The 18,492-nt window shown below is 38.4% G+C and overlaps 1 protein-coding gene across 4 annotated transcripts in view; it reads right to left on the minus strand.

Annotated features, from left to right (window-relative positions):
- METTL4 (methyltransferase 4, N6-adenosine) overlaps positions 1–18,492 on the minus strand; it is a 28,900-nt gene that overhangs the window by 4,117 nt on the left and 6,291 nt on the right. For 3 of the 4 annotated variants that reach the window (XM_044424075.1, XM_044424073.1, XM_044424074.1), the window contains exons 4-8: positions 14,301–14,667; positions 12,837–12,906; positions 10,232–10,406; positions 8,422–8,528; positions 6,307–6,404 (exon numbers count right to left, since the gene is read on the minus strand). In XM_044424075.1, coding sequence (XP_044280010.1) covers positions 6,307–6,404; positions 8,422–8,528; positions 10,232–10,406; positions 12,837–12,906; positions 14,301–14,667 — 817 coding nt within the window. The remainder of the gene's footprint in view (positions 1–6,306; positions 6,405–8,421; positions 8,529–10,231; positions 10,407–12,836; positions 12,907–14,300; positions 14,668–18,492) is intronic. The other variant, XM_044424076.1, reaches the window with a different exon arrangement.

Genomic DNA, 18,492 nt, shown 5'->3' on the forward strand with positions numbered 1-18,492 from the left:
TCCAGATGTTTTAGCCTGGAGCTACCATCATCCCTTACTATTGGTTTGGTGGCTAGGACTGATAGGAGTTACAGGTTAAAAAAAAACATCTGGATGAACACAACTTTCCTATTGCTGTATTATATGAATAGGGGTTACCCCTCTCATTAGCCTTCAACAGCCAGTCAGCTCACTGAGGTGAAATACACAGATGCCATTGACTAGAACAGAACAACACTGCCCCTCCTGGCTTAGTAGATACACAATTCATGTTTATACTCATATGAAAACATAATATGAATGCTTTAAAGACTTGGAATCAAATCAAAACAAAAGACAATGTAAATAAGAGCTAGGCAAAGTTCATTTATATGTCAATGCCAAAGATATTCAAGGAAAAATTTAGGGTTATTTTTAATTAACATTAGAGTTCAACTGTTTAGAAATGATTGTACCATTACCATAAACTGTCCATTCATTATTCACTAGATGCCAATTAGTTACATGCCATTTCATTTGTAATTCGTACCTCATATTTTGAATGTGATCTTCTGTTCAAGAATGTTGCCTATCTTTTACAGCAACATTTCCAAAAAGTTTAGCAAGAAATACATGTGAATATACGAGAAGCCATGATGGATCAGACCAAGCATTCATCTGGTCCAGTATTCTGTTTATATAGTGGGCAACTATCTGCCTGTGGAAAACCCACAAGAAGGACTACCTGTAATACTGGAGGTGGCATAAAGTCATTAAGATAAGAAGCCACTGACAGCTTCTTTATCCACAGATTTGTCCAGTCCCCTTTTAATGTGATCCAAATCACTACATCTGGTGCTAATGAATTCTACAGTTTAATTATAAACTGCATGAAGAAGTACTTCCTTTTATCTATTCTGAATCTCATACCAATCAGCTTTATGAGACGTCCCAAGTTTCTAGTACTAGAAGAGGGGGGAAATGTTCCCCTATGCACTTCTCTGTGTCCTGCATTATTTTGCAGAACAATATCATGTCCATTCATTACTTGCTTTTTTTCTGAAGTTGAACAATTCCAAATATTGCACATGGTATAAAGGAGTTGTTCTATCCCTTGATCATTCTAGTTGCTGTTTTCTGTGAAAATGGGAGCCATTTAAAAAATCCCTATGTTCCACCCTATACTTTAAAATGCACCTTCTATGGAAAAGGTACCCATCAGAAGTTCCACTGGATGTCAGCTTTGTCACTAGCATGTCCATATATTCTCACTAAATACTTCTCTGCCTCCACCCTTCCAATCCCCAATTCTGTGTACAAAAATGACAGGTAGTCATCTTCAGCAATTCAGTTCCTACAGAGAAACACTGAACTGATTTTAATAGCTAGTGCTAAATGTAGACTTTTCACATCAATTATCAATAATGATATTTTCCCTTGTACAGAAAAAGGCAATCTCTTCAGGAAGAAGACTAGACAACTTAATAAAATTTAACATTTGCAGAAGTCTTAGCAGGTTTAGAAGAGTCTACATATAATAATTTCAATATTGGTTGCGCTCCAGCACTCTGACATTGCTCCTGTTTTCCTTCCCAACCAGTTCTGCTTCCCTCTCTTCTAGTTCTCAGTGACTGTGAGCCTTTTAAGTCAAGAGGGGAGTAGGTAAAATGAGTTGCACTTGAAGGCTTTCAGTGCTACCAGAGGTTTTATGCAAATACATAGTACTGCACACTTTCCTACACAAATTACAGGGTTCTGTAATTCACAAATTAAAGGACTAATTTAGAATAAATATCCGTATTGAGAAAAAAAATTATAAACTGAGCAGTCTTTGTTGGTTTTGCATTAAAGCTGAACTTTCTTGGGAGCACACTTGGAATCATAATGTGGATTACTTATCATTTGACATGTTAACCATATTTTATTTATTTTTATTTATTTATTAAAACATTTTTATGCCGCCCCATTCGCCGAAGCCTCGGGGCGGCTTACAACACTAGATAATACAATAAGTTAAAATATCCATATAAAATAATCATAATTTAAAACACACATTATAAAATAAGCCGCCCTGGCCAGATAAAATTCAGTTGTGTTAGCATTTAAAATGTTGCTTAAATAAAAAGGTCTTTGCCTGGCGCCGAAAAACAAATAACGACGGCGCCAGGCGGACCTCTCTGGGGAGCGCATTCCATAACTTAGGCGCCACCGCTGAGAAAGCCCTTCTCCGAGTAGCCACCCTCCTAATTTCTCTCACGGAGGGCTCCTGGAGAAGGGCCTCTCCCGCCGATCTCAGGGGGCGACTGGGCAAATATGGATGCAAGCGCTCCTTCAGGTAACCAGGACCCAAGCCGTTTAGGGCTTTATAGGTCATTACCAACACCTTGAATTGGGCCCGGACTTCAATGGGGAGCCAGTGAAGCTGACGGAGAACTGGAGTCATGTGAACATAACGTCCAGTCCCCGTCAGCAGCCTGGCAGCTCTATTCTGAACCAATTGAAGTATCCGGACCGTCTTCAAGGGTAGCCCCACGTAGAGCGCGTTACAGAAGTCAAGACGGGAAGTCACCAGCGCATGAGTCACTGTTGCAAGGCAGTCGTACTCCAGGTAGGGACGCAGCTGATGAATCAGCCGAAGCTGGAGGAAAGCGCTCCTCGCTGCTGTTGTCACCTGAGCTTCGAGTGAAAGCTCCGAGTCGAGGAGCACTCCCAAGCTGCGGACCTTGTCCCTAGGAGGGAGTGCAACCCCGTTCAGGACAAGGTTCAATTCACCTTCTCCGAAGCCTGAACCGCCAACCAACAGGACTTCCGTCTTGTCTGGATTGAGCTTCAGTTTATTGGCCCTCATCCAGCCCATTACCTCGGCCAGGCACCGGTTCAGTACAGCCACTGCCTCACCTGGATTGGAAAACGAGAGGTAGAGCTGGGTATCAATGAACATATTCAATGTTCAAGAGGCATAGCTAAGTGACAGCGCCTCCATTTTGCGTGTAAAAGGCCCTAGGTTTAATTCTCGGCATCTCCAGGTAGGACTAGGAAGGAATGGTGAGTGTACACCAGCAATAGGCAAGTTTTCTGGGTCACAAGCACCTCTGACAATTTGAGAAACTGCCTCTGGCATCATCGTAAAATGGTAGCTAAAGGTTTGTATTATGTGCTATAAATGGGTCACTTAAAAGTTCTAACAGCCACAATATGAATTCTAAAGCTGGAAACTTATAAAAATCACACCAAAAAAACAAACTAATGATTTGATAAAATGTACATATAAAGAAACATTTAAATTGTTCTTCAAAACCTAGAAGCATTAGTATTATTTCAGAATAGTAACACTTTAGCTATCATTGTTAGCATCTTATAGTCCTACTTATTACTTATTTAAACATAGTTATATCCTGTCCTTCCCTTAAAAAAAGAAGTTGATGACAATGACGACAAAGGATGGATTACCACATCCTAAGAACAACCATAGGTACATCATAAAATATTCAAGTTTTCCAGATGATATGATGTAAGTAACTTAGGAACTAATCAAAAGGCAACAGCTCTATAGAACTTTTGCTGTGTAATAGCTGAACTCAGATACTCAACAAGTGTATGAGCAAATCTGTCAAGCCTGTATTAGATGCAAATTCTCATTTTCCCAATGTTAACTCAGTTCCCCATAAGGCTGTAATTTTTATTATTTTTTAGTCTGCATGAACATTTGTTTGAAGACCTACTTGATTTTTATGCCATTCCCCAATTATGCTTAATGCACTGTTTTGCGCTGTAGCTGCATCTATGTGCTATTGTTATATATATTCTATTACTCAAATTTAGTCTGTCAATAAATGCCTATCTCATCAACACTACTTTGCAGCTACTATAACAAATAAAATGCTATTCAGGAACCGAAGAACAGTACTAATATTGTTGTACTTGTTGCTCCTTAAAATCAAACATTACTATATGTAGATGATAGGGACTCCTATTTCATTCCAACTTTTTGCTCCTTTTCAAAATAAAATAGGAATTTCAAATCAATCACTTCTACTGGCAAACTATTTTTCCAGTAATACTCATTTTAACCATATTTTTCTTTAGCAACTGACCTAACAATCCAAGTCTGGATTAAGTTGTCTGTACTGTGTCTGAATTTTCCCATATTTATTTAGTTAATTAATTTGTATACTGCCCAACAGCCAAAGCTTTCTAGTTATATATACAGCTATGTAACCCTTTAGAAATTGTTTTCTTTCACTCAAGCTTAGAAATATGTTGGTGGAGGGGAGAGGAAGAAGGGGAAAACAATTAAGTGTGGGAAGTATAATACGGATAAAAACTTCTATCAGATGTCTTTCTGCAACTGTAAACGTTTCCAGAGTTCAGATTAACAATATGAAACAGAAAAGAAAAAAAACTAATTATTGTGGATTTGTTCTGCTCTTGCCAAAGCTACAACTCTATCTCATTAACACTGTTTTGTTTTGTTTACAGCAACAGAACCACAAATGATATGGGTCCTCTTTAATAGGCTGGCCAATTATGTAGTCCATCCATGACTGTCAAGCTTAGGTGTGCCTTAGCTATAGAATTCTAGCCTTAGTAATTTCTATGTATGGAAGGCATTCCATTGTCCTGATAAACAGTCAGGCATTTCCCTCTGTATTTCTCACTGTTCTTTTAAATCCTTTACGATAGTGTCAGTGCCTCATCATAAAATGCTCTGAGTTTTTAAAAGCTGCTGTTTTCAAGGGTAGCCCTCATCTCTAGTAATAGTTTATCTGGCATACAGTAATAAGAAAGCATATCTAAGGTGATTTTTCTTACTACAAATCACTTGTAGCAACAATCAATTTTGCCCTGTTTTTACCCACCTCCATAATACTATGGGGTCCTTCTGGAATTAGTTGGGTATTGTAAATAATATGGTATTGAAAAATATTGCTGTTTTCCTATTTGCATCATTTTCCATTTCTGAATGAGGACATAAGGATGTTCTACAACTAATTTACTGGAGCAGCTATCTCCCATTAGATCTTCTTTCAATTCACAAAATAAAACTTCTTTTTATGTCTAGCTGGGTTAATGTGATAAGGTTCTGGAAAACAAACTGGGGTGACAGGGGGATAATACAACCCAGGAACATAACCTCCTAACATTTAAAAAACAAATATACACACAGCAGACTTTAAAAGCTGGCTTCTTAAGGTTTTTCCTTGCTAATTAGTAGTGGCAGACTGTGGGAGTGGGGACTGAATGTGGTGCCAGATGGCCACAGCTGACTGCAGCTATAGAAGAGACGGCATCCTGTCCTTACCAAAAAGCAGCAGTGAGTATGTATTTCTGTACCAGGCGGGTCTGTGGTTCCTGAATGGCTAGCATGTTCCAACAACATCAGTGACCCATGTTTACACTGGACATTGCTGGCCATTCATTAGCACAGGCCTCAGGAGTCCTAGGGGCCATTTAGTGCTAAGGTCCAATAACCCTGAAAAGGTATTTTCTGCAAAATTTTATGGTGGTATTTGTTAGATTAAAATTTAAAAACCAGATGACATATTTGAGTGAACATACATCATCAGAAAGATGTCAATATGTTGACATTTTAAACATCCATGTTCTACTCACAAATACAGTGAGTAAAAGGAGTGGAACAAAGGTTGGAGAAAATTCTCCTCCTGTCATTTTGTTCATGCTCTCCATATTTCTCTTGAAACGTGTCACTGCTGCCTCTAATAACAGTATATTTAGCCCAGGAACACCCAAGTTCAATAAGCAACATCCTTCACTAGAATTGAACTTACTTGCAATAAGATAAAAAGTGTCAGTCTTTTGGAATAGGCAAGCAAGGCCCACATTAGTTCATGTATGGGCACCATCAACAACTACATTGGATGAATCCTATTGGCAAAGAATGCCTGCCTGAATTCCTGTAACTGTGACCCAATACATAGACACCTCATGCTCTAACTGGAACACTCCTTTGATACAATTTACTAGGATATGCACTAAAAAATATTTAAAATCCAGCAGTAAATCTTCTCTTCAAAATCAAACTCCTTTTAAAAGTAGTTATGGCAAGTACCAAACACAATAATAATAATACACTAGGATCTCGGTTCAAAATTGTCCTGCTGTGAAGTCTGCAACACAAACTGAAATCCACTGCTAGTCACCTAATGAAAAGTACAAGAGTTGCAGTTAATTCTTATTTCAATAGCAAAAGTTACTGATAGACAGACTTAATAACAGAAAGAAAGGAATGTAAGTACTCAAGCCACTAACTAGTCACATGGGTATCAGTAACTGATCATGTCAATCCCTAAAAATATTTTGCTTTATGGAGCTATTTTAAGGACATACCTGTTAAAGGAGGCTTATGTGAATGAAGAGTGCAAGGTACACTCACAATTAACTTGTGGTCTGGAATTGCTGGACACACTCCATCTTCTGAAATCCTGTTGCATAAATCATAACAAAATAGAGGCAAGAGCTTCAAATAAACACAAATATCTTGATTAAGATCCATATTTCACATGTCCAGTTTTTACAAATAGAATAATAATAACTAAGGGAAAAATCATTCTCTTACTGGTTGGTAAGCCTTAGGGAAGTGAAATATCTAAAAGCTGTGTATATTTGTTTTCATAAAAGATAAAGGGCAGCTTATAAAATTTCTTAAGCTTCTGAAAAAAACAAAGCCAATAAAGAAATAAGACTGCAGGAAGAAGACAAATGCAGCACAACCAATATATGTTTCCAATCTAGAATACTGCCTTCCCTTAACAAACAGATCTATATTTAATTCAAGGGAACAAAGATTCATCTGGCAGCAGCAGCCAATAGCCCTGCAGGGCTAACATGAGATGACATTGGAAAGAACTAGTTGCAGCTTTTGCCTAGGTAGGAGAGGAGAGGAGAGGAGAGGAGAGGAGAGGAGTTACTGAGTTTATATAAAGATACCAGCAGTGTTTCTGCTTGTTGCAATGATCCTTTCTTGTCAATGTCATGCATTTTACTATACAAGGCCAAACAACTGCACTATAACACCAGTACCCAAACTCTTTGAACAACTCTAATAGGGAACCAAACAATTGTGGAACTAATTCCATGAGTCCAAGGAGCTTTAACCAGTTAAAGGAAGCCCTGTTCCCACTGCCTATGCTGAATCAGATGAATTTCAAAAGCACGTTGTAACATAACATAGGAATTATATGCTTGACAAAGTAATATAAGAAGAGCCATGTTAGGACAGACAAAGGGCTCATCTAGTACAGTGTTCCCAGTGCCATCCAGGTGATTATAGAAAGCCCACAAGAATGACAAAAGTGCAAGAGCAGTTGTTCCCCAGCAGCCAGTATACCACCATACTGGTGGCAATACACAGTGATCAGGACTAGTATCCATTATCCATCAATAGCCTTATCCTCCATGAATGTGTTTAATCTCCTTTCAAAGTCATCCAAATCAATATTGATTCTTAAAAAAATATTCCAGTGAGGTAACAGAAGCCCTTCACATCAGCCTAAGTAGGCCTCTGGATCAGACACATTATCACATAAACTTTATCGATTTTGCTAAGGGGGATGAAAAATATTTATGTGGGATTGCCAATTCAAAAGAATCTTCAAGGTGGCTAATGATCTTGGCCTTGCAATGACATTTTATCCATTTATTTAATAACTAGTTAATGTGCTAAGTTGTGTACAGCTTGGAATAAGTCGTTTCTTTAATACAGCAAAGTTGCGCAGCTAGTTGACGACTTGAGATACATTGGGCCTTCCCTGTGTGAGTAAAGCTATAACTGATGGCAGTCCACGGCATGACTGCTGGCATGGTGCACTCTTAAAGGCCTCTAAGAAAGACCATAGGAATCTTCTCCTTGTCTTCCCTTGAATGTGACCTGCCTTGCCACAATGGAGAGTGGCAGTCATATAACTGTCCCACAGTCTACTTGCTACTGGCTTCAAGCTGTATTGACATCACAGTTGTGCACTGGCTGGGGAAGCCTGCCACCTAGCAGCTGGAGATAGTAGTATGGCTTAAGGGAGATTTGTAAAGCAATTACAATTAATCAATGCATTTTGACAACAAAATAATTTGAATGTGCACATTCTGGATCCTCCTGCTATGTGTGCTAGGATTTAGCTGTCTAGAATTCACAGTTTCAATACATACAGAAAGACACAGATCTTACTATAGATTGGCCATCAGTTAAAGGCATCTCAAGAGTTCTTGAAGTCTTGAAAAATTAAATTTTGCAGCATGGTGGGAAGCAAACAAGTAAAGCAGACAAGGAATAAAGCAAACTGGAAGGAGAAAAACTAGTCTATTTTATGATTTTTTAAAAGCTAAACTTTATACTTTACTCTTCAAATTACAGTTAGGGAAGGCCAGTGTTAATTCCTTGAAACTTGTTTGCAACCTGAAATGAACATTCTTAGTGAAATCATCAACCAGAAATCAATGAAAACATACCTTAATGGTATATCTGGATGCTGCTTGACTCTACCCAGTACAAGAATTTCATAAGGCCTCTTGTGAAATGAATCTAATGGAAATATGAACTCTCCAGACCTTGTAATCTGATACAAAAACACTCAAATGTTACAAGTACAAAGACATGTGTACATATATATTCTATTATCCTAATAAAGTTTAGCTCTATTACTCTATTTGTCCAACAGCATATAGGGTTCAATTTTACATGCTCTACTTTTTATTTTATTATTATTAATGCTCTTAAGTCTACCACCTACCCATAACTTAGCAGCTCAGAGCTAGGCTGCTGCAAAGTGAAAGCCATATACTGGGACAGCTACTCACTCAAGTAGACATCCACATCTAAGTTACTCCAAGTCAGAGATTTTGATAACAAACCCAAAATATAACTAGCAAAACTGTGTATATAAGAACCCAATTAATTATCAATGCAGCCATTGACTCCAGGGGAAAGAAATGTTTTGTGTTTAATGTTAAAGGTTCAAGTAGTTGTGTCAACATTTTTAAATAGAAAGCCCTGTTTAAAGTTAAGAAACACTAATGCTGAGAGACATATAAAACTTATAAGTGGATCTGAAAAATGTGGAAAGGATTGCTCCCAATGTATGAACACATTCTTAACACTACAATTTTAGTAAAACAAATCAGACTAGTCACCTGCAGGGACTGGCATAAGGCAAATGAGAATCCATTGATAGATTTGGTGTGATTAATTGGCTTTCTAACAATACCATCAGCTAACAAAATTCCCCTTCCCCCATTGAATTAAACTACTGAAAAATAACACTTGTGGAAAAGCCAGGAGTGGATTTTTATGAAAATATTTGTGAGCTTGATTCTAATGCTGGGTGCAAATTACTGGGCTGAACAAGTACTTAGATGCACTGTGTTTCTTAATTCTTAACGTTTATCTGCTCAACTGAGACAATATTTTGCACCTGGCTTCAATTGTTCAATTTCACAGTTGCAGTAAAAAAATAAACTTAATCTTGCAGGCTTGAAGACTGCAAACCTGATGCACAGTTTTGTGTAGAAACATTTCTTCAGTTGGTATGACATCCCTGATTGTAACTTGACTTGCCCTGGAAAGAGACAAAGCAAGGAAAAAATCCAACAGTAGCTACCTGCTAATGCTATTTACATTGGATTTCCCAGAAAAATGCTGCGCTAAGTTGAGCTATTGAAATTGTGCAAGCACAAGCAGACAGATGCCATTGGATCCTTACCAAAGAAATCTAAACATATAAACAGACATTTGAAAATAGACAAATATTCTTGAATACTACCAGTGCTTTTTTTGTAAGAAAAATGGTGCCGGAACTCATGAAATTATTTACCTTTCGCACATAGTCAATCACTGTACACACACACACCCAGAGTTCTGTAATGAAACATAACGGTTGCCACCCGCAGTAAGCACTCAGCGCGGGACCATACAACCAATCACAAGCCGAGCAGCGCCACAAGCTGAGCAGCGCCCTCACAAGCAGCACAGACAAAGTACGCATGCTTCGACACACAAGCAGCCTGCATGCACTGTTTTAATTATTTTGCCGCCGACCTGCTATGCTCGACAGGGCGATTCAAATCCACATGGACCAAACATCAAATTTTCAAAAGTTACTTTTAAAACTTGGAAAATCTGTTGAAAAAAGATGCCAGAACTCCGTTCCGGTGCGGTCTATGACAAAAAAAGCACTGAATACTATCAATAAAAATAATAGATATTAGGAAACAGTATTAATAAACAAGCACAGAAGAGTGAAAAAAGTTCTTGCAAACTCACTTTAACCCAGAACCATTCCACAACTCCATGCACACACCAGTGGGGATAAAGTTCATTCTTTACAAAACGTAGATGTTTCTGTCTGTTTGTCACCCATGTGACTACAAGACAATCTGGGGCTGCCAGCGCGGGCACAGGGATTTGCTTGATTTGCCAGTGAGACAAGTAACCGTACCTGCATATGAATATATCCATAAAGTTCAGGTTGAGCTTTTAGAAGTCTGACAATTGTTTACAAACTTTTTCTATTGTTAACAGTCAGCTAAATGAAAATTGAATCAAGAGTGACATCCAGTGGTGAAATCTTATCACAGAACTGAAAACACCCCCCCATCTCTCTCTCTCTCTCTCTCTCTCTCTCTCTCTCTCTCTCCCTCTCTCTCTGTGTGTGTGTGTGTGTGTGTGTGTGTGTGTGTTAACATTCTGATCTACCAGTCACAGCAAGAAATAACAAAGCATAATTCCATTTCCAAAAATAGTAGTTGCTCGTAGAAACTGAGTTACTGAAGAATATTTTAAATTACATTTTTATTATTAATATTAATTTTACTTTTGCACCACCAAATAGCCAGAGATCTCTGGGCTGTTTACAACAGAGCAACACTTCTCTGCAATCCAGAATACTGTTTACATTAACTTGCTTAGGAAGCACCATGTTTCCAATCTACATGAAAATTATTCAGTATTTCAAACTGGCACATAGTTAAATTATGGTATTTGCTATCTCAAGATTTAGAAATAACTTCCAACTCAGGTGGCTTTAAAAGGTGATTGGGCAAATTCATCAAGGAAAAGGTTACCAGTGGTTACAAGTCAGGTAGGACAGGTTTGGGGGGAATAAAAGGGAAAAATGATTACCCTCATATCGTGTTTGCAGGCTTCTCAGAGGTATCTAGGCTTTGGGCTAGATAGGCTGTTGGTCTGATTCAGCAGGGCTCTTAAGTTCTTAACACTGTAAATTTGTATTAAGAATTCTAGAGATAGCAAATATAGCTCCTGATTCTAATTCATCAATTGCTAACAATTATTAAGAAAAACTCCAGAATTACAGCTTGACTTTAAAATAGATGAGTCTTATAACATGTACAGAAGCTTCAAAATAACAGATCAGGTTATTCCTATTAACAAAACGCAGATAATTTGAGTTTTGAAAACATATGTCTGATGCTCACTAGAACGCCAATGTGGGTAGAAAGTCATATACCTCAGTATTAAAGCTTGGATTCTATATGGTAAGTTTGAAATACACCTAAGAGATACATTCCAAGCCAGTTTCATAAGCAATTTATTATGTTGGCAATCGGTTTAAAAAAATAAACTTGAATATGCTCAATTTTGCATAGGATCAGACTTAAATCTACAGGCTCTGAAGCCTGTGTAACTTCAGGTTAACAGCTTTCCTCTGAAAAGGTGTTGTTAACCTTTTCACTAATTAGTGGGAAACACTAATCTCCAATCATTTGTTGTAGTTATTTCACTTTTTTTATCCTGCCTCGGTTAAGAACTGACCACTCTAAATTATATATCACATTGAAGAGTTCATTGTGTTGTTCTAAGAAAACTCTTGCCTTTATCTCATATATTTCAAAATATACCACTTGCCCTTTCTCCTTTGTGTCCGACACTACAAGAGCTCCTTGTTTGTTCCTCTGGTTTTCCATCCCAGAATATAATGTTAAATTTCTATATGACTGACAAGTAATAGAATAAATTCTCCAACCCTTCTATGCATCCAAAATGATGCTGTCAAAATGTTGCCAAAACTTAGCCTTTTCCAAGGGCAAACACTCTTTTAGACTGCTTTAATAGAAGTATCACTTCCAAATCACATGAAGTACTAGTTGCCCTTTACTGGTTAGGACTCATCTGGAGTACTGTGTCTAGTTATGGGCAACACAATTTAACAAAAATGCAGACAAGTGGGAAAGGGTGCAGAGGAAGGCAACATTGATGATCCAGGGACTAGAAACAAAGTCCTATGACGAGAGATGGAAAGACTATGGCCTATGGGCATGTTTAGCCTGGTGAAGAGAAGAATATGATAGCACTCTACAAGTACTTGAAAGGCTGTCACAAATGGGAAGGATAGGATCTCTTTTCACTCATTCCAGAGTGCTGGACATGGAATAATGGGCTCAAATTACAGAAAGCTAGATTCTGGATAGATATCAGGAAAAAATCTCTGACTGTTAAGAGCAGTATGACAATGCAACCAATTACCTAGGGAAATTTTATATTGTTATTTTATATTGTTATTTTATATGTTATATTGTTACTATTGTAATTTTTATTATGTTGTAAGCTGCCCTGAGGCTTCGGCGAATGGGGCAGCATATAAATGTTTTAATAAATAAATAAATAAATAAATAAATAAATAAATAGTGGACTCTCGCACACTAGAGCATTCACAGTGCAACTGGACAGCCATCTAACCTGGTGTCCAGCACAGAGCAGGGGGTTGGACTCAATGGCCTTCTGGCCTCTTTAAACTCTACTTTTCTATGATTCTACAATTCTATGAACCTGAGGTTCCCCAGGTGTTGGGGACTTCCTAAAGGGGCTTTTTAATATTTAATAATGCAGGATTTAAAATTTGAAAGCCTACCTGTTACTCCGTTTAACAGACTTGTTCTCCCATGGTGGATCTATCACAATTATACCAAATTTTTTATTATCTAGAAAGAAAGGGAAAAACACATTTTTCAATAATTACAATAAAACCTTTCTTAAATTATTTGAAAATGTATTTTAAAGCAGTAATTTTAAAAAGTTTTTGATACATTTATACAGAACACATTTGCATGTCACACCAACTCACCCTGGCAATATGCATGGTGTGTTGGTTGTCAGCCAAACAATACATGGAGTTCCTAACTACTGGACTTACCATGGCTAGTTGCACTCCCACAATCCTCCTGTGTATATTCCAGGAGTCATCACAGCACAAGCAAATTGTCTCTCCTATCCTTGCCACGCTCATGAACCAAATTTGCTCTGCTGCAGCCTTTTTCTATTTACACTTTGATCTTGTGTGTATCAGGAATTGGCTGGTGAGTCTCTTGGTATGTTGTACAAAGCTTCACACTGACAACTCTGATTGCACAGATGTACTTCTAATCTAACTGAAATGGGTCTATTTCACATTAATTTAAACTTACAGAATGTCATGTCAGTTTCAAACATACCAAAAAGGCTTTATGACCAAGAGAGGAAGATTCTGTTCCACTATACTTGTCCTCATGTTTCTTAACCAACCAATGATAAAACAAAATAAAAATGTATGCTGTTTCAATTAAAACACAAGTACATTCGATTCATACCATTAGAATTCTAGTTTTAACAAGAATTCTAATATTAAAAGCTTGCAAACCTTCCTAATGTAAAGTTATACTGTGAAAATATTGAAGAATAAACAAATAACTAAGTTAAAAGATTGGTTAGAGAATATGAATAATAAGGTTAAGATAAAAGCAGTATGGCAATGGGAAAAATAACTTGGTTATTGGTTATAATGTGATTCAATTGGAATCCTGGACTAATTAGCAGTTAAAGAAAAAAGGTGAATGCAGAGATTATACTAAGGTCTGATACTGCAAAGGAAAAAAAGACAATACGTGAATGAAAGGCATAGTACATAAAATTCATAAGATACTATTAGAGGAAGAGGTTCATTATGATCCTCTTGAAGCAACATAGGAAACAGTAAGGAATATCAGCAATGATGACTGGAAAAATAGTGAGATAAAAGAATATTAAATGATTGTAAGAAATTTTTGTTACAAACAAGTATGGAAATGATGCCTAACTGCAGGAAAATTGAAACAAATGGATAGTAAATATTCTAACTTATGTTGGAGATGTGGTTGGGGAGTGGATAAATATTTTCCTATGTGGTGGGAATGTGAATATATAATAAAATTCTGAAAGAGGTTTTTAAAGAAAGGAATCATATTGTCAATATTTGATAGAGAACAATGGAAATGCAACACTAAAGATTAATAATATTTATTAAGAGCTGTGAAATTAATTATAGCAAAGAATTGGAAATTAAAACATGAAAAGTACTTACAGTCCAAAAGTGGCTGAATAAAAGAAATATCAGATAAAAGAAAAGCACTTTTGGGTGGAAACAAGTACTTCTGTCCCATTAAAGTTATTATCTTTGCATAGTTTGTGGTATTTTCTGTAACACAGGATAGCTGAACTTGTTCTGGAATCGAAGTTTCCTCATCCATCATAAATACAGCTCTTTGCTCTCTTTCATTCACAGTAGAAAAGCATTTTGCCATCTCACATAATTCAGCCAAACCACAATCATTATGTCCCGTAACAGGAGTCTTGACACAAAACTGTTTGGTGGAACTAGCTTCGAGAAAACCACTTCTGAGCCCCACCTTAACTAAACTCTCGGTACCTTCCAAAATCATGCTGCTGACCTGCACAAAAACAAAAGATGCATAAGGGTGAATTAAAACTCTACATAGATATATTCACAAATTTATGAATCACCAGTTTCTGAATAAGGGAATCTTAAATATGCACAACCATGCAGTAAATTGTTCTAAAATAGTTTTGGATTTAAAACAATCAGAACAGGATGGTGTCATTCTTAAAAATACATATTCTTGCCTTGCAAGTAACACAGTTTCTACGTGTCTGAGGAAGAAAATTTTACACTTTACAAGCAAACATATATTGTTATTACTTCACATTTATACTCCATGTTTTCTCCTCTTGCAAGAAACTAAGGTAGCTCTCCTAGTTTGAGAGTCTATGACTACTCCAAAGGCACCTAGTGAGCTTCATGGCCCAGTGAGGTTTAGAACCCAGACCTCCTGATTCCAAGTCCATCATTCTACCACTATACCACAATGGCAAAAGGGTATGAAAATTCAAATTAAAACCACAGTAATTTTAATGCAGTTTTAGATTAACTCATTTCAAAACCAAATTAGACTATTAGAGAACACAGTGGGCTGCAACAGAAGGATTTCGAGACTGCTAAAAACCAGCTGGATATGTGCAAAACTGCTGTGGAGTGGAAAATCACACTATGTGAGCAGTCTTATTTCAACTTAGAATTCATTTAAATTAAGAGGAAAGTTTATTTCAGAAAGACTTATTCTATTTAAGAAAGTCATGAATCTAAGAACTGAGGTCAGCTAATACTCCTTCTCAGAAGCAAGTAATTCCCTACTAGTTTAACCTGTCTTAAATAAAGGTACTAATGTTATGTAAAATTTAAGCTAACCAGGGTTCGAATCCTCCTTCATGGATCACTGCCTTGTTGTGGCGAAGGGGCTTGTGTAGCTCAATGAAGCTATGAGCTATGCCGTGCAGGGCCACCCAAGACGGACAGGTCATAGCAGAGAGCTCACATGATCCACTGGAGACGGAAATGGCCACCCACTCCAGTATCTTTGCCATGAAAACCCCATGGCCAGTACCAAAAGGCAAAAAGGTATGACGTCGGAAGATGAGCCCCTCAGGTCGGAAGGTGTCCAATATGCTACTGAGGAAGAGCGGAGGGCTTCTACTAGTAGCGCCAGAAAGAATGAAGCGACTGGGTCAAAGCCGAAAGGACACTCAGTTGCAGATGTATCTGGTGGTGAAAGGGGAGTCCGATGCTGCAAAGATCTATACTCCATAGGAACCTGGAATGTAAGATCCATGAATGAAGGAAAGCTGGATGTGGTCAAACAAGAGATGCATTTAATTCAGATGACCATCAGGTATACTACTGCAGGCAAGAATCCCTCAGAAGAAATGGAGTAGCCTTCATTGTCAATAAAAGAATAGGAAAAGCAGTACCGGGATACAATCTCCAAAATGACGGAATGATCTCAGTTCGAATCCAAGGCAAACCATTCAACATCACAGTAGTCCAAGTCTATGCCCCAGCCACTGGTGCTGAAGAGGCTGAAGTTGACCGGTTCTTTGAAGGCCTACAACATCTTCTAGAATTAACACCAAAACATGATGTTCTTATCATCATGGGGGACTGGAATGCTAAAGTAGGAAGCTAAAGGATAACCGGAATAACAGGCAAGTTTGGCCTTGGAGTACAAAATGAAGCAGGGCACAGGCTGGTAGAATTTTGTCAAGAGAATACGATGGTCATAGCAAACACACTTTTCGAACAACCCAAGAGGCGACTCTACACATGGACATCACCAGATGGTCAACACAGAAATTAGAATGACTATGTGCTCTGCAGCCAAAGATGGAGAAGCTCTATACAGTTAGTAAAAACTAGACCAGGAGCTGACTGTGGCTCAGATCATGAGCTTCTCGATGCAAAATTTAGGCTTAAATTGAAGAAAGCAGGAAAAAGCACTAGGCCACTTAGGTATGACCTAAATCATATCCCTGATGAATATACAGTAGAGGTGACAAATAGATTTAAGGAATTAGATCTGATAGACAGAGTGCCTGAAGAACTATGGATGGAGGTTCACAACATTGTACAAGAGGTAGCAACTAAAACCATCCCAAAGAAAAAGAAATGCAAGAAAGCAAAATGGCTGTCTGAGGAAGCTTTACAAATAGCTGAGGAAAGGCAAGAGAGAAAGAGAAAGATACACCCAACTGAATGCACAATTTCAGAGAATAGCTAGAAGAGATAAGAATACCTTCTTAAATGAACAGTGCACAGAAATAGAAGAAAACAATAGAACAGGGAGGACCAGAGATCTCGTCAAGAAAATTGGAGATATGAAGGGAACGTTTCATGCAAAGATGGGCATGATAAAGGACCAAAATGGCAGGGACCTAACAGAGGCAGAAGAGATTAAGAAGAGGTGGCAAGATTACACAGAGGAACTATACAAGAAAGACCTTAACGTTCCTAATAACCACGATGGGGTGGTCACTGACCTCGAGCCAGACATCCTGGAAAGTGAAGTCAAATGGGCCTTAGGAAGTCTGACCAACAATAAAGCTGACAGTATTCCAGCTGAGCTATTCAAAATCTTAAAAGACGATGCAGTAATAGTGCTACACTCACTATGCCAGCAAACATGGAAAACTCAGCAGTGGCCACAGGATTGGAAAAGGTCAGTTTACATTCCTATCCCAAAGAAGGGCAATGCCAAAGAATGTTCAAACTACCGCACCATTGCACTCATTTCACATGCTAGCAAAGTTATGCTCAAAATCCTACAAGCTAGGCTCCAGCAGTATGTGGACAGACAACCACCAGAAGTACAGGCAGGATTTCGAAGAGGGAGAGGAACTAGAGATCAAATTGCCAACATACGCTGGATCATGGAGAAAGCTAGGGAGTAGAAAAACATCTACTTCTGCTTCAATGACTATGCTAAAGCCTTTGATTGTGTGGATCACAACAAATTGTGGCAAGTTCTTAAAGAGATGGGAGTACCTGACCATCTTATTTGTCTCTTGAGAAACCTTTATGTGGGTCAAGAAGCAACAGTGAGAACTGGGCACGGAACCACTGATTGGTTCAAAATTGAGAAAGGAGTTCGGCAAGGCTGTATACTGTCACCCTGCCTACTCAACTTATATGCAAAGCATGTCATGAGAAAGGCGGGCATAGATGAATCACCAGTTGGAATTAAGATTGCTGGGAGAAATATCAACAACCTCAGATATGCAGATGATACCACTCTCACGACCTCTTGATGTGGGTGAAGGAGGAGAGTGCAAAAGTTGGCTTGAAACTCAACATTACGAAAACTAAGATCATGGCATCCGGTCCTCTCACTTCCTGGCAAATAGATGAGGAAGAAATGGAGTTAGTGACAGATTTTATTTTCCTGGGCTCCAAGATCACCGCAGATGGGGACTGCAGCCAAGAAATGCTTGCTCCTGGGGAGGAAAGCTATGGCAAATCTAGACAGCATACTAAAAAGCAGAGACATCACCCTGCCAACAAAAGTGCGTACAGTCAAGGCTATGGTTTTCCCAGTTGCAATGTATGGCTGTGAAAGCTGGACCATAAGGAAGGCTGAGCACCGAAGAATTGAGGGCTTTGAATTGTGGTGCTGGAGGAGACTCCTGCGAGTCGCTTGGACCACAAGGCGATCAAACCGGTCAGTCCTAGAGGAGATCAACCCTGACTGCTCTTTAGAAGGTCAGATCCTGAAGATGAAACTCAAATACTTTGGCCACCTAATGAGAAGGAAGGACTCCCTGGAGAAGAGCCTAATGCTGGGAACAACAGATGGCAAAAGAAGGGGATGGCAGAGGATGAGATGGCTAGATGGAGTTACTGAAGCAGTTGGTGTGAGCTTGAGTGG

Source organism: Varanus komodoensis, unplaced genomic scaffold, assembly GCF_004798865.1.
Source record: "Varanus komodoensis strain SLA01 unplaced genomic scaffold, ASM479886v1 scaffold14_1, whole genome shotgun sequence".
NCBI lineage: Eukaryota > Metazoa > Chordata > Lepidosauria > Squamata > Varanidae > Varanus > Varanus komodoensis.